Genomic DNA, 18,700 nt, shown 5'->3' on the forward strand with positions numbered 1-18,700 from the left:
TCCAACATACGACCGTGGTATTTATGAGATACATAACATCATGGCAACCAACCAAGCCGGCCCGACGCAGGACTCGCAGTCATAAGTGGGGCCTGTTCCTGGAGCGTCAGCAACGGTGTCAGTACAAACAAACGAACACTCTATAGACAAGTCATCTCTCCATCGCTTTCCTTTCCCGTATCAACAGGACAAATGGACAAACACAATCAAAATTACAACTGTACAAGCTCGCTCGATCTTCCTGCAACAACGAACCACTGCTGGCGGGCAAAACTCTTTGCGTGACAGACAGCTCTCGTTAACAACCCGATTCGAAAGCGTAGCCAAACATAGTATGGCATCACTAAACATCAAGACTAGCTCATCACAGCACCATCCGCATCTCCAAGACCACACTCGCGTGGCCATTCATGCCCTCGCCACGTGCTCGGGCTTGAACCTCAGGGCAACAAAACCACCACATCCTGGATAACACCACCGCGCCCTTTGAAAACTCCCCATCGAAATAGCCCAAGCGCCCAGCCCCGTGACACGGCCACTCCGCAATCGCCCATATTCCTACGTAAGCATTAAGCATGCATCGATCCACCCGCAATCACGCACCCACAGCATGACCTACGCAGCCTCCCACGCGCTGATCCGCTTTACGCAGCCTGGTAGGGAATGGACACACCGGGCGCGTCCTTCTTCAGGTACTGCTGCGCCTGGCTGGCCAGCACGATTTGCTGGAACTCATCGCCATCAATATTCTCCTTCTCGATCAGCACAGCGGCCACCTTGTGCAGGATGTCAATGTTGGACACCACCAGGTCCTTCGCGCGGCGGTAAGCCCGCTCCACCAGCTCCTTCACCTCGTTATCAATCTCGTCAGCGGTCGCCTACATAGCACAGTCAACGCAGCGAAAGCGATCAGGATTACTTTATGTAGTAGAGATGCGTATGGATGGTCGGGGCGCATCCACCACAGGCCATCGGCACAGGACGCGTTTGCGCATGAACCACCTTGCGTGGTGGACCGCTGGATGCCGATGTAGAAGTGGACACATACAAACGGATGCAGCCGCATGATGCGCGTGGCTGCATCGTTGCTATATAAACTCGCATAGCACGGCAATCTATACAGCCGCTTGTGAACCCGGCCTCCAACCCTATGGACCTTATAACACCATTGCACACCGCTATTTCTACCGCTCGTTCGCGTGCGCACCTGCGAGAAGTCCGCTGGCTGCGCCGCCGATGCGCCCAGGAACTGCGCGCCGCCGCTTGACGACCACGCCACCTGGCCCAGCTTCTTAGATAGGCCCAGCTGGGTCACCATCAGGCGAGCAATGCGGGTCACCTGCTGGAAGTCACCAGATGCACCTGCGAAAGGAGAAGGGAGGAATAGATAATAAAACATCAGCGTACAAAAATAATACCGCTAAATAGATGATTGTGGACTGCAACAGTGGACAACCCAACAGCCTGTCGTAATCCATGCCACCTCCCAGATGCCCATACCCAAATACGACCTATCGCAGCCCCAGCGCCACCCAACGCAACCCACCTGTAGTGATGTCGTCCTCGCCGAAGATGAGCTCCTCCGCAATGCGGCCGCCCAGCGCCACCGCCATCTGGTTCTCCAGATAGGTGCGGCTGTACAGACCGCTCTCGAGCCGCTCCTCGCTAGGTGCGAAGAACGTCAGACCGCCAGCAGCGCCACGAGGCACAATCGAGATCTTCGTAACCGGGTCGTACTCCGGCATCAGCGCGCCCACCAGCGCGTGACCGGCCTGGAACACAGCAAACCATTGCGGCAAGTTGCCAGTTTCTCAGTATTTCTCAGGACCTTTCTGTGCCCTGCGGCGGTACGTCTAGCACCTTTCCGGAAAACGTTGCCCGGCCCCAACTACCACCCCAGTCATCCCGCACCTCGTGGTAGGCCACCAGGCGCCGCTTCTTCTCGCTCATGACGGCACCCTTCTTCTCGGGGCCGGCAATGATGCGCTCAAGTGCGTCCGCAATTTCCTCCTTGCTGATCTCCTTCAGGTTGCGCCGGGCTGCCAGAATGGCGGCCTCGTTCATCAGGTTCTGAAGATCAGCGCCTGCGTGGCCCCGGGCAACAATATCACTCGTGAGCTAGCGTGACCCGTCTTCTCCCGCGAGACATAGAACACAATTCTTTCATAGGAATTTTATCCTAGCTTACTTGGCTTGCAACATCCCCTTCGTGGAGAGCTTATGAAAGCAGCTAGGCACAGATCAAACTTGTGGCTGGAAAAAAGACTATCCTCACCGGTGAAACCCGGAGTACGACGGGCGATCTTCTCCAGGTCGACGTCCTTGCCCAGTGCCTTGCCGCGAGAGTGCACCTTGAGAATGGCCACACGGCCCTGGACGTCGGGCCGGTCCACCGTGACCTGCGAGCGAAGGGTGTGGAAAACGCAATGAGCACAGAAACGTTCGGTCTCAGACGATCAGACAGTTAATCATGTCCAAACAATAGTCGACGCTTGCAGACCGAAGATTGCCCCATACAAGTATATTCAGGCTCCAGTACGACTGCAGATAACTCATGCCAAGATAGTGAAAACCATACGCACTCGTCTCCGAACTCACCTGGCGGTCGAAGCGGCCTGGACGCAGCAGCGCCTGATCAAGCACGTCGGGTCGGTTGGTGGCGGCCAGCACAATAACACCCGTGTTGCCCTCAAAGCCGTCCATTTCCGTCAGAAGCTGGTTAATGGTCTGCTCGCGCTCATCATTGCCGCCACCCATGCCGGCGCCACGCTGGCGACCCACAGCATCAATCTCATCAATGAAGATGATGCAGGGTGCCTTGGCCTTGGCCTGTGGCAAGGGCAGGTGTAGGGCAAATAGCAGGCAATGAGTCCGTATGCTCGCGACAGCGTGTCCTAGCGACATACGCAAGTAGATTGAGATTGTCACAGTGAACCCCGATCGGGTCGAGTGCAGCATTCTAAAGAACAGCAAACTGCACTACCAACAGGCCGAAGCCATGGACGTAAACCTCCGCATAATGAATACGAGTACGGATCAGTGAACTCTCCAAAGGGGCCCGTGCGGGATGCTGGTTTTAAAGGTGCTACCCAGCCACACGGCATCTGCCGCTGCGCTTACCTTTTCGAACAGATCACGCACACGCGATGCACCGACACCCACGAAGACCTCCACGAACTCCGAGGCAGCGCAGGAGAAGAAGGGCACACCGGCCTCACCGGCCACGGCCTTAGCCAGCAGAGTCTTACCCGTGCCGGGGGGACCCACCTGTGCGGCGGTGCAGGGGATTACGGACAAGGTAAACTTCGATAGAACTGGATCAACACATGTCCAGTTGCACGTAGAGCTAGTTCGTATCGACTCTACGGTGGCCCGGAACGCAGCAGAGAGACCACCAGACACAATCCGGTCCAAGGAGTCGTACTTCTATACTACTCCGAGGTTGAGGCCTTGAGCCAACGGGTTTATTTGGATGTCGCTGAAACCCCAACCCGAAATGCCACCGATAACGACATGCATGCCATTGATAACGAATAAAAAACGATGACCTCGTGCGCACAGCAAAATGGAATAGACAGCTGGGACTCACCAGAAGACAGCCCTTCGGGATCTTAGCTCCCAGGGCCGTGTACTTGTCAGGATTCTTCAGGAAGTCAACAACCTCCTGCAGCTCCAGCTTAGCACCGTCGCAGCCCTGATATGTCAAGAGGAGCACGAAATCCAGTTAGGTCAGTGCAGGGTCGTATACGTTTTCAAAAACCCAGGCCGTCGTGGAAGAATGCCCATGAACCAATCAAATACGAAATCAGCCGTACTTACACGATGTAGAAACTCGAAAATCTGGTGAACTCAAGACGGAGACCTAGGAGCCAATAAGTCAAATCTTCCAGGGGACAGAAAAGCCCTAATCCGTGCACAGTCGTGCAAATGCAAATTTGTCAGGTATGCCTTGGTAGCTCCCCGTGCGAGGTGCCATTTGACGACATACATACAATATTACCATCTTGTGCACGGAAAATGAGAGCAATTCAACACAAGAGTGCCATAGGAATCGACGCGGCAGATAATGGCATCTTCGCTAAATCGCTAGAGCCACTTACCGCAACATCATCGAAGACCACACCCGTCTCCGGCACCTCCTGGAACTTGCTCTTCGAGCGGCCAAAGTCCATGGCGCCGCCCATAGGGCCCATGGGACCGCCAGCACCGCCGTTCTGGCTGCGGCGGAAGAGGAAGAACAGGCCACCGAAGGCAATGAGCGGGAAGAGGATGTTGCCCAGCAGCGCCACATAGTTGCCCTGCTGGTCGCCCTCCGACACCGAAATATCAACTCCATTCTTGGCGAGGATGTCAACCAGGTCGGGGTCATTTGGCAGCACAACGGTAGCACGGCGCCCGTCAACTGCCGTCAGCTGTAGCTGGGAGCCGTCCTTCGAGAAGCGCACGCGCTCCACCTTGCCCGCCTCCACGGCGTTGACGAAATCCGAGTAGCGCCACTGGTTGCCCTCAGGGAGCTGGTACTCCGAGCGCACCTCCGGGGCGGTCAGCGGCGCGGATGCACCAAACTGCACGGACTGCGGAGCCTGGTTTATGGTGGTGGTGTTCGTCTCTGGCGGAGGAGCGAAAACGTCGGCTGCGGATGCCACGCCAGTCGTCGACAACGACAGCAGCGATGCAAGGGCAGCCTTTGGTAGCTTTGCCACCAACTCCGAGGCGAGGTTTTCGGTCTGTTGGATTGGTGGGAGAAGACGCGTTACTCAAGTTATAGCCAAGCGCGCATAAGCGTATGTGGTCCTATCGACAAATCCGCGCAAAAACAACAAACACACCAGGCACGCATAATAAAAACTATCTTCGTTTATTACGCTTTCAGATGGGTAGCTCCATAGGTTAGGGTAGGGCGCAAACCAAGCATGAGAAGATCGGGGTGGAGCATTATCGCGGATCTCAGCCAGCGCTCACAATCACAAACAAAAATAGGTAAGCGTGGACTTCAGTAAATGTCCGAGATCGGATTGGAAGCTAACTATACTTACAAGCTGCTTGGCGGAGAACTTCGCGGTAACACGGCTAGGCCGTCTAGGGACACCCAGGAGCTGGGAGCGAAGCGCCTCAGTGTTCCGCGCAAATGCACGACGACCAGCCTTGGTGGCCAGAGCCTCCGGACGAGTAGCGAAAGACATGACTGGGGTTCGGACAAGTTGGTATCAAACGATATGTTATACAGCTATATCACTTTACAATTGACACCAATGCAACACCTGACTACAGATCTTGTATCACATCCAAATGCCTGCCCGAGGCTTTATGGCGCATGGTTGCGTCAACTGAGTGGCCCAAAGGAGATGTACGGCTTCTGGTTGAGCGTGTGCTGGCTAAAACAAGGATGAAGCTATCCAACACTTTGCAGTGGTGAAGAGGCACAAGTTCATTCTACACTACATATTCCACGGAGTATATGCAACAGATTTCTTGGGCGTCCACCTGACAAACGATGTCTTCCACCATTACACCGCCATATTCGACACATGCTCTGACAGTACCTGAAAACTTGCTATTTGCGTTTCAAGGATATACGAAGACCTTCTGGTTACGAACGGAGCTCACCAAGCCAAAACCGGAGTTCACCCCGAGACCGTTCTCCCGGATACCCTCACTTCAAGCATGTCCACGCGATAGGCTAAACGAATGTCAATATACTTCATCCCAAATTTCCATCCTCCGAGCTTCAGACGCACTCGAACTACATCACTAACGCCGTAAGGCGCAGATACAAACACAGACACGAACATATTCCTCACTCCCTTCATCCAATCTGCGAAGCGCTCTGCGCAATCTCACTGCTCTCATCCACACTCGCAACCTCATTCATGCTCCATTCTCCGTCATTAGAATATAATACAGCCTCCAACTCGAACGCGCCAGTCATTACAGCTCCGCAGGGCCGCGCCCTAGTTGCCACCTCCTTGTGCGCCAGCATCCTTCTTCTTGCCCAAGTACTTGGCCACCACAGGTGTCAAAGCGACCGTGGGCGGGAACCGCACCGGCGACAGCGCCTTGTGCGCAGCATACGCCAGAGCAAAGGTGCCCACCTGCCAAACCCCGGGTTACACGCAACAGAAACATTAGAGCTCAAATCCAGGACCAACCTGGCACCGCATCATCACCTACGCGAGCCGTTCAAGCTCCTGCCTGGCCCATCACTGATTCACCTCCATAACCCAGTTCAGCGCAGCATGACCCGATCTCTCAGTTGTGCTGGTTGGGAACCTACGTATTTCATTATTAAACGTCCTAAAATAAAAAGAGGAAAGCTACTTGCTGGGTCACAAGGGTCATAAGCCGGCAAGGCACACAGTATGCGGCCCAGTCCCGCGCTGAGCACATGCCAGCCCCTAATGCAATGACTGTCAAGAAGCCGCTACCTCTTGCACAAGAGGAACACGTCCGGTCTGGATTCTCTAGTGCTATCCCTGCATACCACCTCCCCTAGCTGGGGCACTAGCTGATCCAACCACCTTGTCGTGCCCAGTGCTGTACGGCCTGCTCCGTATACAGGGCAACACCCGTTAGAGTGCAACATGCAAGGTAACAAGCCACTCGTCTTGGCCAATCTGCGTCTACCCAGCTGGAAGACCCCACCGAGATGCACCGCCGCCTCTGCCTACCTTCTCGCTCGTGTCGGATACCTGAATGCCGATCTTCGCCAGCAGACCAGCAACGTCCACACCTTTGTGGACACAAAAGGCGAACAGATTACAAGGGCGAGGTTACAAAGGCATCAAATCAATGTATGCACATTGGGACGCAGACGGAAGCGGGGCCCGCCGTGAAGCATGGCGAGGGACCTGCCCTGTCGCGCATCGATCTATTTCGCATCGGGTGCCACGACAAGTCCACCGAAGTTGGTACAACCCGTGACCTCTGGGAATGACACCCTGCCCAAATCCACTGACTGCTTGACTTGTCCTGAATGTGTCATCTGGGATGTATGTCTGTTTGTTAATGAAATGAGCCATGTGTAGGCAGTACACAGGCTGGCGAAATCCGATCTACGCGTGTGCGCGCGTGTGTGTATTTCGCCTGTGTCTCGGTGCCCCATCAGCCTATCCGCCAATCGGGCAGTGCACCAACCAGCGTCCCGTTGCGCCAACAGCGCCCCACCCACCCGCGTCCACAGCAAAGTAGCAGGCCGCGAAAGAGACGACCGCGAATGAAATTGACGTGATTAGGTATGCAGAGCCGTACTGGGTGAGAAGCTGCTTCGCCTGCTCCGTGCTACTTAGTTTGCCATCAGCGTTCTTTGAGGTAAATGCCTGTGGTGTGGAAAGATTAGCAGCGCTAGGAAGGGCATGGCTGCAGAGTCCAACCATGCGCAAACGGAAAGGTTGCACGACTGCAAGCCAAGGTTGCCTACCTTAAACAAGCCAGCCTCAAGTCCATATTTCTCTGTTGCGATTTCTGCCTCGGACTTCATTTCAACGTCGGGCTCCTACAGGCGCCTTGCGAGTTGGAGAATGTAGAAGACGACTGGTGAGCTACCAAACGACACAGCCTAGTCACTAACCTTTGTGGTAGGGGATGCCCGAGCTAGTTGCCATGTAGGCCGGGATGGTGCAAACGGCCTACGAGTAGGGTGCTAGGTGGTTGGCGCCGCAGCGACCCAAATAACAATTGAGGTCCCTTCCCAGCATGATGATTACCTCAACCCGTTTCGCTGACACCGGCGAACAATTGTGCTGCGGCGCGACAGCTGCATAGAAGTCTGCATTTTGCCACGTATGTTTTGGCTTCTAGAGGCTTTACAGGTAGCCAAATGCACACACTGGGGCCTATCCGCTTCGTATCTCAAGCACAATTAGACAACCGCAAAAATTACACAATGAATTATGATTTTTGGTGGCTTTTTGGCAGATTCCATTTTTGGTTTACGCGCCGTACGGCGCAGGCTGTCGCTTCTACCGGAAGTGCGAAACTTTTCACACCAGAGGTTAGCAAGTGTAATGAATAGGGGTAGGGCATTATTTAATCTCAACCTATAGTGGCGTTTGACATCACTGGCTCCCTCGCACATGGGCGATGGCCGCCGAGCAGGCAGGCACAGGCACTTCAGGCTTTGCCCCTGGACACCACCTGCTTGATGAGGCTCTTAGGGACTGGAGTATTTTATCCGCAGTCTTAAGCGGCACATCGGGGGATGCAAGCTTGCTCCTTTCACGGCGGCTTGGGTGCGCTCCAGATGCCGCACGCGCATTGCAGCTCACAGACAAGCTTCGTCTGTACCTCCACCTTCCCTTACCCTTGCGGTACGTGCCGAGAAATCTAAAACAACGTGTCTTCCTACCTCCAGTCCTGTCGTACCCTCGTTTCCGTACTTCTTAAATGCCTTTTCCCTGCTGCCCTGTCCTGCATCCGCAAACCAGATTGCTGCTCCATCATCACAGCATCATCTTGTCGGCGCCTTCACTACCGGACCTGGCCCAGCTGTTGGACCTCCCACCGCAGCAGCTGGCCCCTGCATTGGACGAGCTGGTCGCTGCAAATTCGGACGCCGTACAGGGCGCGGGCACAGACGCAGCGTGGCGGCAGCGCTGGAAGCCGGCAGCTGGAAGCCCCGCAGCTGCTCTGGCCGCCGGCGGTGGCGGTACTGGCTGCGGCTCTGTCAGCCCCGGCGAAACGCTCCTTCTGTTCCACACCAGCGGCTGGCTCTCCTACAACGCACGGCGCCGGGGACTGGCCGGGCCGCAGCGGCCGGATTCACACGAGCAGCAACAGCAACAGCAGCACACTCGGCTGCGGCGTTACGAGGATTACGGTCCCGGCGTTGCTCCTGACGGGGCGCCGCAGCCGGAAGTGCGGGGAGAGGAAAGAGCAGCGGCAGGCGCGGGTCGCTCAGAACCGGGGACTGGAGCGACAGGCGTTGGTTTCGGAGCCACAGCCGTAGTTGGGATGGAGGTCGAGGCTGGCTGCTTTGGGCTAGATGTTCACAAGGTTACGGAACATGGCACAGATGTTAATCTCCTAGCCATAGGGCCCGATGCCGGGCGTGATTGCCGGTACACCTGGCATCCGGGTTTACATCCCGATTCATGGAACGAGGGCTGGAGCCCGATGGCAGGACACCGCGTCGTGGTGGAGGCGCTGGCTGTGGAGGCGGTGGACAGTACGGGTGACGACGCCGCGGTGCCGCCGCCGCCGCCGCCGCCGCCAGGGGAAACTTATCCACGGTCTTTCAGCACGCAGCCGGCCGTGGCGCTGGCGCAGCTGTACGGCAGCTGCCGCACACTGACCGCCGTCGTGAGTCGAGGTGCCGGCGCCGCTGCCGCCACCACCGCGATCTCGGCTCCTGGCAGCAAGGCGGGGCCACGGCTTACCCGGATAGAGTACGACATGTACGACACGCCTGGTTCGCACCTGCAGCGGCACCCGCTCGTAGGTGTGTGGCCGACTGGACAGACGCGGGGATAAGCCCCGCGAAGGCGACACATTGCCTTTTGCAGTCCTATCGACATTGAACCTTGACCTAGGGTTAGAGCCCAGGGATGTCTAGGCCGTCGCCCCGTCCGCAGTCGCGGCGACCCGATATATGGGGGGTAATCCGTTTCATGATACCGCGCTGTCCTGCTCCGCGTCGTGGGTGCCTTTCTGCTGTCCTGTCCTCACCCCCTCCCAGGCTCCTCCCTGGACCGACTGCTGTTCATCCGCCTCGCTGCGGACATGCGGCCGCAGCGTCGCCGGGCGGGCTACGCGGCGGTGCCGTCAGCGCAGCGGCGGCGGCAGCCGGTTCCCGACGGCGCCGCCGGGGCTCATGCAGCGGCCTTCAGCGCACAACCAGCAACGGCAACTAGCCTGACGCGCCGCGAGGGGGTCGGTGGTGATGGTGGCGACGGCGGCGGCAGCTGCGGGGAACACGGCGACTCGCTGGTGAAGCTGCTGACGGAGGGTTTGGTGGTGGCGGGCAGGCGCTACCGCCCACTGGTCGCCAAAGACGCAGGGAAAGTTGGCGAGAAGATCTGCTTCTTCGCACAGGATACCCTGTCGTATGATGATGTACGACACGGGTTTCGGAGCCTGGGACCGCCGTCAGCGGTCCGGCGACTGCTGGCGGACGTGGACACGGCGGCGGCAGCGGCACGTGCGGCCACCGCTGCTTTTGGTGCCAACGGCGGGGAGGAGGAGTTAGCGGTGGATGCCGCTGCGGCGGCGGCGGCCAAAGCCGCCAGCCGCCCAGAGCTCTTCCTGAGCGGCACTTGGCCTATGGTCGTGGACGCCTCAGCCATTTCGTACACGGAAGACGTTGCGTCGCACATAGGCGCTGTGATGACCGACGGCAACGGCCTGATCTGCGCGCGTCTTGCGAGGACAGTGCCGTACATATTCCAGGGCCTGCGGTCGTCACAGGAGCTGCTGCTGCCGCCACCGTCGCCAGCTGCATGCAAAGGCCCGGAACCTGGGCTTGACGCCGTAACTAAAGCGCCCAGGGCCGCAACCTTCGATAGCAACGGTGCCGCACCCGCCGCCGCCAGTGCCCTGGCACCAGTGGCGCCGGCGCCAATGGTGGACTCAGCCGTCCAGCTGCGAGTGTATGACCCGCGGGTCGGCGCCGTCATCAAGGGCACCTTCACGCCTGTGGTTTCGGGGCTTCCCCCGGGTGTATCGCTGCTGGTCCGGGCCTCACAGGTGGGAGCAGGAGGGTGCTGTGGCTGGCTAGTGTCAGTTGAATTAGTTAATTATACGTTGTACGGCATGTACGGAGGTACAGTAACTCATCTTCTCTGCACGAGCAACCTTTGTTTCCGTGTGCTGCGTAGGTTACTATCCCGGTCTGTGTCCGGAGTGTCCATGTCCCGCATGTGGGGTCACACCCTGTGGCATACGGACAGAGGTACATACGTACGTACACACGGCACTTCATGGCTGGACTATTCCGGTAAAACCGCTCATGCTTGTGACATCCCGGGCACTTTCTTCTTCTTCACGCGGCTCAGATGAGTGAGACATACATACCGGATTACATGATGTGCGTACACAACGCCCCTATGCCCCCAGGTCAAGGCGCCCCACTGGCACAAGCTGCAAGCGGCACTGCCCCGGCTGCCGCCGCCTCCATCTGCTCCCGCCCACCCTCCTCCCCTTCCACCAAGCCCTGGGGGCCCCCCAGAGCTGAAGCAGCTCTTCTCCCCGTTGCCCCTGGGCGCCCCTGGAGCCATCGTCGAGTCGGCAGCCGGGAACGGGGCCGGCAGGCGAGGCAGGGTGGAGGGGTCTGACGGGGTGCTGCTGCTAGCGCCGCGAAGCCAGTCACCCGGCGTCGCCACCGCCGCGCATGTACGGGCCGCGATGGAGGTCGTACGGAAGGTGCCGGCTCGCAGCGGCGCTGTCGCGCACCTCAACGGGCCGTTGCTGCTGCTGTTGAGTGCGTGTTGTGTGGGCGCTGGGTCACTTCTGGATGTGTTGAAGGACGAGCTGCGGAAGGTGTTGGCGGCGCAGCGAGGCGACTTGGCGGCGGCGAGGGAGCTGGCGGGGCGCGGCGGGGACGGCGCGCTGCTGGAGTTGCTGCAGCTGGCGGAGCGAGATGCCGATATTCCACCAGGGCCATTGCACTCTGCTGCATCGCGCGGCGGCGGCGGCGGCGGCGGCGGTAGCGGCGGCGGTAGCGGCGGCGGTAGCGGTAGCGCAGCCATCACCACCGCAGGCGAGTGCGATGAAGGCTGTGGGCTGTCGAACGGAGACGTGGCAAAGCCTGGCCGGGAGCCTGGGCGGCATCCGGGCCACCACCAGCAGCAGCGGCATCAGAGGGCCGCGGGTCCGCAACCCACCCTGGACTACCGTACGAGGGAACTATTGCAGGTGCGATGAGGAGTTGAGGACCTCAGCTGCTTTTCGGTCAGCCAGCGGACACACAGACATACACACAGACATGCTCACTTTCCTTTCCTTACCTACGCGTCGTGGCTCACTTCAGCCATTAATGAACACACGCATGTGCAAAACAGGGCGGGGAGCAAGACGGCACGTCTTGCCGGGGGGCTCCGAAACCCTCCTTATCCCCATCCTTATCCCCAACCACCCGATCCCCCCCGGTGCTGCCATCCTTCCGAATCTCCCCTCCCCCAACCCGCCCACACGCACATGTGCACGTGCGCACACACACATACACATATACACGCGCGCGCATGTGCACATGTGTGCTTTTGCAGTCCTGTGCCGAACGCGCCTGGCGGCAGTTGTGGGATCTGCGGCTGCCGCTGCCCTGCAGCGCCTCCGTGATGGGTCTGCCCGACCCCAGTGGCAGCGTCCCGGAGGGATGTGTGGTGGTACTCCCGGCACTGCCGGAGCTGGACAGCTGTCAGGGCGCCAACCCGGGTTCAAATCACGGCGGGAGCGATATGGCCGAACTGGCAGCGGCTACATCGTCGCCGGAGCGTATTCGGGGACCGGGGCAAACAGGCGAGCGGGAGGTGGTAATCTACAGGTGCGCCTGTGATGGGGGGAAGAAGTGACTGGCTTGTTCCAGGTTGGCTCGCTGGCTGGCTGTGTGGCTGGCTGCCGCAATCGACACTTGGATCGACCAGTTGAGGCCAGCAGGATTGACCAGTTGAGGGCCGGACGTGTGAAGTAGTGAAGAAGACCAATCCGTCCCCGGGTCCCCATGCACAGCACAGCACAGCACAGCACAGCACAGAGCTTGCTGCGATGCCACGTTTCCCGCCTACTGCATCTCCACCCATACATATATACATACATGCATATATATGCATGTATATACATATGTATGTTTACATAATAGTACTCGTGCCCCACGTGCACAGATTCCCCGGGCTGCATCCACGGGACTTGCGGAAGTTCCGTCTCAGCGCCCCGCCGCCCGAGCTGCTCTCCCAGCTGGGCCTTACGTCGCGGCCGCCGCCGCCACCGCTAACAACAACAACAACAACCCTAAGAGATAGCGACACCGCTCAGGCCAGCGGCGGCGGCGGCGGCGGCGGCGCCTCCCATAGTGCCTGTCGCGACGGCGGCAACACGGTCTACAATGCGGGTGTCGGCAGCAGCAATGGCGGCGGACGGCTGCTGTTCTTCTCCACGGCCGGGTCGCGGGCCCCGGCGAGCGGCCTGTCCGGCGGCGATTACGACGGAGACCATTACACCATCATCTGGGACGAGCGGGTGCGTGTGTGCTCTTGTGTGTAAGCATACACAGCTGTACGGCAGGGTACGGCAGGGAATTATGGTAGCTAGGATGTAGCCATAGGCATCCCCGACAGTGCTGACGGGGGTTGATGGTGGGGAGGGGGGGGCTGCAGCGCCCCCCTGGTTGCGGGCTGATGGGCGGTTCCCGGGTGGCCGTCCTCATCCGGCCCGCTAGCCAGGTAGGGCCTCACTGTGTACAGCCCCCGCCCCGCCCCGCCCCGCCCTGGCCCCGGAATGTTTGCAGTGGTCCCCGCACAGCAAGGAAACAGTGTATGTACATGTGTATGTATATCTGTGCGGCCCGCCCTGTCCTGCCCCGGTATTCAAACAGGTGGTGAGTCAGTTTGAGGAGTATCCGCCGGACGAGGAGGAGGAGGCGGAGGCGGAGCTGGGACGCCACCACACGGCACCGACCCGCGGCGGCAGCGGGATTGCCGCATGCGGGGTCGCAGCTGGCGGCAACCGCCGCAGCAGCGGTGGTCGCTTCGAGAGGCCCTCCTCCTCCTCATCATCATCATCCTCATCCTCATCATCATCATCATCATCATCATCATCATCATCCAGCAGTGGGGAGCCCTTCTCGGCGGAGCGAGTGGTTCTAGAGCCGCCGGCGGCCACCACCACCTTGAGACCGCCGTCAGTGACGCCGTTCCCCTGGGGCAGCATGGCGCTGGCGGCGGCAACGGCGGCGCCAGCGGAGGCGGTCGGAGTAGTTGTGGAGCGGGAGAAGGAGGGGGAGGAAGGAAAGCCAGGGAAGCGAACGGAGGCGGCCACAGCGGCGGCCCTGAAGGCGGTGGAGGCGGCGGAGGAGGAGGACGAGGCGGCGGAGGCGGAGTACCTCACGCGACGGTACCTGTTCTGTCACGAGGCGGCGAGTGTGGTGACGGAGGCGTATCGCCTGTGGGGATGGTGCGCGGATGAGTACGGTGCGGACCATCCGTACAGCCTCATGCTATGCAGGTGAGCAGCGGGGGGTCCCCCGAGTGCAGGGTTTGGCATTGCCGTACCAGCGGGGCCGCCCGCCACCTAACCCGGTAGACCAGCGGAGCACCAGGACCAGCAGGAATCTGCCGCGCCCTCCTCCGGTTCCAACCATGGCAACTAACGGCAACGACACGACAACGAAGACGGCAACCACAACTAACGTTTACCAACGGCCATCAACGGCCTCTCCGATAAGTATCATGTGTTTGAGCCCCTATTCGAGCACCTTCAGCCCCATACCGGCCCTCAATCCCCTCCCCCCTCTGGAGACGCACAGACCGAAACCCGCGGCCCCCCCCCACATACATCGCACCGCAGCCTCTACAACGAGGCCCTGGACGCGCCCAAGAGCGGCACCTTCCGCCGGGTGCCGTACGCTTTGCGCGACAAGGTACGGCCGCCGCACTGGGCCGCCGGCCCGTCGACGTTGCCGCCGCTGGCGCCGCCGCCCTCCCCTTCCTTCCGCTCACCATCCCCGGCGGAGTGCGCCTCCGTTGCAAGACTCCTGGGTGGGATGACGGCCGTGCCGAAAAACATGGGAGCAGCGGGAGGCGCTGAGTCGCGGATGGCAGCGGCAGTGGGGCCGGCAGCTGCAACAGGGCCTGCCGCAGGCCGCCACCGGCGGCACCTAGAGAGACGCAGCCAAGAGCACCGGTGGCGGCACCAGGGCGTCGGCGGCGGCAGCGGCAATGGCCCGTGTATCAGTGGCAGCCAGCTGGCAGCGGCGGCGCCGGCGCAGAGAAGGCCCATGGAGAACGGAGGAGCCGGTGGCGGCCTGATACGGGAGGGGAGGCTGGGGCCTGACGGCTTTGCAGGCCCCCTGATGTGGTCGGAGGACAGCCCTGACGGGGCGACGGCCGCCTGCGAGGGGGAGGCCGCGGCGCATGGCGAGGCCGCGGCGCTATTCCTGGAGCCGAGGTGCGCCCTGTGTGCGTGTGAGTGTGCGTGTGAGTGTGGGGGGGATGATGCCCTCGGAAAGGTGTGTACGCCCGGCATTCTGACTTCACCCAGCCGTGCAGTAGCCGCCCCCGCCCCCGCCCCCGCTGGGGTCCTCTACAGCGGTCCCGTGAGCCCCCCTGCCCGCCCCGGGAGCCGCCAGCCGCCCGGAGGACCCTCCCCACTACTGCCGCTACTGCCGGGCCGCGTCACCTCTCGCTCCGCCCAGAAGTCTCGTCAGTGTTCTGAGTTCATGAGGAAGCTCTGGGTATATGACGTTTTTTGTACGTCGCCGGTTGACTCCGCACCTTCTTCCCCAACGTCATCATGGAATCCTTACTTACTTCAGCTCAACATCATTTTCCTACCTTACCTGCACACTGTGGGCCTCTGTGGCTCTGTGCTGCTCCCTCACCCCCTCAACTCTCCCCGCCACGGCAAACCCAAACCGCCCCCGTGCAGGATCCCCGCGGGGCTGTCCGGCTGGTGGCAGCAGCGGGTGCGCCCGTCCACTTCCATCCTGGCGAGAATGCACGAGGTAGCTCCGGGCTGGGGGCCAGCAGGGGGAGGGGCTTCAGGAGGCGGACGATAAGGCTGGCTGGCTGGCTGGCTGGCTGGCTGGCTGCCGAGCGGCTCGAAAGGCGGGTGTAGGACGCACTGACGTCTGTTGTTTGGAGTTCGTGCCGCAGGGCCCGGTGTGGGCTCCCGGGTGGGTGCTATGACGGCATCACTAGCACCGCCACCACCACCAGCACACATACATTACAAAGCTAATACCATTCTCTCCGCCAGTGCTTCTTGCACGCTATGGCAATGCGTACGCGTTTCAAAGTAAGGAACAAAGGCAACCTGCAACGCCAAAAGAGGGGGCCGTCACCACCATCACTGCCACCGCCGTTATCCACATCAGCTCGGAGACCCACAGCCGCTGTCCACGCACCAAACACGTCCGTACCGTGGATCTCCCCCCGCTCTCCCCCTTCCCCTCGCCCTTCCTTCCGAACCGCAGCTCCTACAGAGAAAGGAATATCGCCTGCCCCAGTTGGATCCATGGGTCCTGGTGTACGACCTGCCGACAGTACGGCTCGCCGATACGGCACTAGCGACCCACGGGTCGATAGTCCGCAGCCGCTTACGAACTCACTGGGCCGAGGCGTCACGCGAGTGGGAACAGCTCAGTCGGGTTGTGCAGCGTGCTCGGGTAGGTGGCTTGTGCGGTTCGGTACTTTAGGTGGGTTTCGGCAGTTGGCGGTTGGAGGCCCTTGAGCCCCTTTCTCGTGGCTTGCTCGAAGTGGGCATTAGGGTTACAGTGACGGGGTTTACGGACCCCGACGTGTATAGCACACATAAGTGCACATCTCCAGGACTTCCCCCTCGCGGCGCAGTGTGCATGACTCCTGAAGCGCGAAGAGAGCGACATGGCGCCACGCGACACGGCCTAGGGCCCCCACACCCTTCCCCCCTGCCAGCCATCCTCCTCCTTGGCTCCCCTCCTACCTGCCTGCGCGCCAGGACCCTGACCCCTCGCTCATGTACCAGCATCAGCCACAACGCCGCCGCAGTTCCGCCTCCATTGCCACCGCCCGCATCCTGAGCCGTGTCCTGGGGCAAGCCCACCGAATTATGACGGCCAGGGAGGTGGCGGCGGCGCCGGGGCCAGCTCCGTCGCCGCCGGTGAGCGGTACGGCAGTGGCAAGCGGCGATGACGGCAACAGCGGCAGTGGCGTCGACGGTGGCGGGCAGGGCATCTGCGGCGTGGATGCATGTCCGTGCTGGCTACGGCTGCTGAAGGCACACACCCCTTCTCACAACCCCGGTATGCATATCCGCAGCAGTAGTAGCAGTAGCAGCAGCAGTAGCAGCAGTAGCACTACCCCAATGGTGGAGGAGCCGCTGTGTCTGCCGGAGGTCTGTCGTGCAGCAGGCGCCGCCGGAGGCCCCTGTTTGCAACAGGCCGCCGTTGCCTGCCAGACGGCGCTGTACGAACAACAATGGCGCGTCGTACAGCAGGCGGCGGCAACGGGGAGCACGCATGTCCGGCCGCGTTTTCGGCTGCTGTGGCACCTGTTTGGGCCGTTGCTTCCCGAGCTGAGGCGCCGGGCCAGGTTGGCGACAGCAGGGCAGCGTGCTGTCCAGACATGATACGACATGTACGACATCAAGTCATGTAGAACCAAAAGTAAGGTGGACAATATGACGTTCAAAATATCGTGGCATGGCATGCGGTGGTTGGTCTGCATGATGATGCTTGTGATTTCCCAAGACCCCACTGGTAGCTAGTAGGGGGCCTTCCAATGTACGTGTACCCACACAAAATACAGCGCTGCATGAAGCGTTATCGCCAGCCTTGCACAGTGGCGTGCAGTGGCTCCTTTTTCAGGAGGGGCTGCCGTAACAGTGTTTGGAGCCACCTCCAATCTGACAGTGTGATTAGCAGATTTCGTTACCGCCGGTGCAGGAGGAAGCTCTGCTGGCATTGTGTCTGTATGTTTGTTCTGTTACATATCGATCCGGGCCTGACGCCGCCCAGGGGCACCTAACCGTATTCCAACGGGAGCGACCGCCGAAGCACTCTTTTCTTACAGCGGGAGGAGAGGGGCGTGAGGGGCCACGGTCCCCGCCTGCTCGACAAAGGGCTCGCGACCTGATGTGGATGTTTTTGTGTTAAGTTGGTGGACTTACATCATAGGTGTTAACAATTTGCTAACAGCCATTGTTCATTGTGTGGAACAGGGGGTATATCTTCACCCGTGGCAGCTACCCTGCGAAACCCTGCCTTCCCCAGTATTTCGGGGCACCCTCATCCAGTCACCCTAGTCAACTTCTCAGTGGATCGCTCAGGTTCCGCACCCACCACCAGCATCCAACGGAATCTGCCGGGTCGACTGCGGCGCAACTCCATTCCTGGTCGGCTCGCAGGTTAACTTTATCCCAGGTCACCACCGTCCATCAACTAGGGGCGCAATACCTTTCACGAGCGGAAGTATTTTCGACCCTGACAGGTCTCGATCCCGGGATTCTCCCGTTGGCAATGGTCGCCAGAAGTACCAGTAGTGCCTAACCCTGCATGTGTGAAGCGGTAGCGGCAAATGGAGAATAAAACCTATAGACAAAGTCCAACAGGAAAAAAAACGAGTCCAGTATCGAAGTGTATGTTTTGAAACCAAAGTAGATTCATTGATGACGCTAAGAATTGCCAACAGCACACAAAACTGTCCGCCAGCAGTGTCTCTGCCAGAGCAATGACACACATTCCACCTCGGCAAGGTGAAACAGCCGCAAGCCACCGCACTACCTCCTCTCCCCCCCTACCACTACTACCTCCACCCCATACACGCACATGTCTACCACCACACGAATAAATAGAGAAATAAAAAATAGCAAATATAGCACGCTAACGAACATTAAATTATGAGTCATAACGGCTCGCTCGGAAGTCCAGCCTCCTGATTGCTAGGAGGTGCTTATATGCCAAGTGCTGATGGGATGTTCAGTGCTCAACATGGTATGAGCGATCCATGTCCAATATGCAATTTGGACTGTATGTAATCCTGCACCATGGCCATAAATCTTATAAACACTAAAAACACCC

At 59.6% G+C, this 18,700-nt stretch overlaps 3 protein-coding genes across 3 annotated transcripts; 1 reads left to right on the forward strand and 2 right to left on the reverse strand.

Moving 5' to 3' along the window:
* Window positions 1-201: 201 nt before the first annotated feature.
* On the reverse strand, window positions 202-5,772 carry VOLCADRAFT_80122 (uncharacterized protein). Its single transcript, XM_002948291.1, has 10 exons — window positions 5,037-5,772; window positions 4,101-4,727; window positions 3,590-3,694; window positions 3,121-3,267; window positions 2,599-2,829; window positions 2,276-2,399; window positions 1,912-2,084; window positions 1,547-1,772; window positions 1,208-1,362; window positions 202-878 (listed from the first exon to the last, which is right to left on the reverse strand). Exons 1-10 carry the CDS (start codon window positions 5,181-5,183, stop codon window positions 645-647), a joined length of 2,169 nt encoding a protein of 722 aa, XP_002948337.1. The 5' UTR covers window positions 5,184-5,772; the 3' UTR covers window positions 202-644.
* A 64-nt stretch (window positions 5,773-5,836) lies between these two features.
* On the reverse strand, window positions 5,837-7,465 carry VOLCADRAFT_73696 (uncharacterized protein; the record flags this gene model as incomplete). The annotated part of the gene is made up of 4 exons (XM_002948292.1): window positions 5,837-6,092; window positions 6,669-6,730; window positions 7,169-7,316; window positions 7,418-7,465. Coding segments are annotated over 4 exons (399 nt in total), but the record flags the coding sequence as incomplete, so codon positions are not given.
* A 917-nt stretch (window positions 7,466-8,382) lies between these two features.
* VOLCADRAFT_88580 (uncharacterized protein) lies at window positions 8,383-18,162 on the forward strand (the record flags this gene model as incomplete). Its single annotated transcript, XM_002948147.1, has 12 exons — window positions 8,383-9,436; window positions 9,674-10,680; window positions 11,050-11,472; window positions 12,198-12,472; window positions 12,810-13,164; window positions 13,520-14,148; window positions 14,491-14,563; window positions 14,657-15,090; window positions 15,571-15,607; window positions 16,118-16,309; window positions 16,621-16,782; window positions 18,028-18,162. 12 exons carry the CDS (start codon window positions 8,383-8,385, stop codon window positions 18,160-18,162), a joined length of 4,776 nt encoding a protein of 1,591 aa, XP_002948193.1.
* Window positions 18,163-18,700: the final 538 nt, after the last annotated feature.

Source organism: Volvox carteri, assembly GCF_000143455.1.
Source record: "Volvox carteri f. nagariensis unplaced genomic scaffold VOLCAscaffold_9, whole genome shotgun sequence".
Taxonomy (NCBI): Eukaryota; Viridiplantae; Chlorophyta; class Chlorophyceae; order Chlamydomonadales; family Volvocaceae; genus Volvox; species Volvox carteri.

Bases quoted from the DNA above. Each gene is read 5' to 3' on its own strand.
- VOLCADRAFT_80122 (XM_002948291.1), bottom strand. From the start codon at position 5,183: ATGTCTTTCGCTACTCGTCCGGAGGCTCTGGCCACCAAGGCTGGTCGT. The intron at 4,728-5,036 runs GTAAGTATAGTT...CCAATCCAACAG, and splicing joins AGTTCTCCGCCAAGCAGCTT to ACCGAAAACCTCGCCTCGGA. The intron at 2,085-2,275 runs GTGAGGATAGTC...GGGGCCACGCAG, and splicing joins TCGTACTCCGGGTTTCACCG to GCGCTGATCTTCAGAACCTG.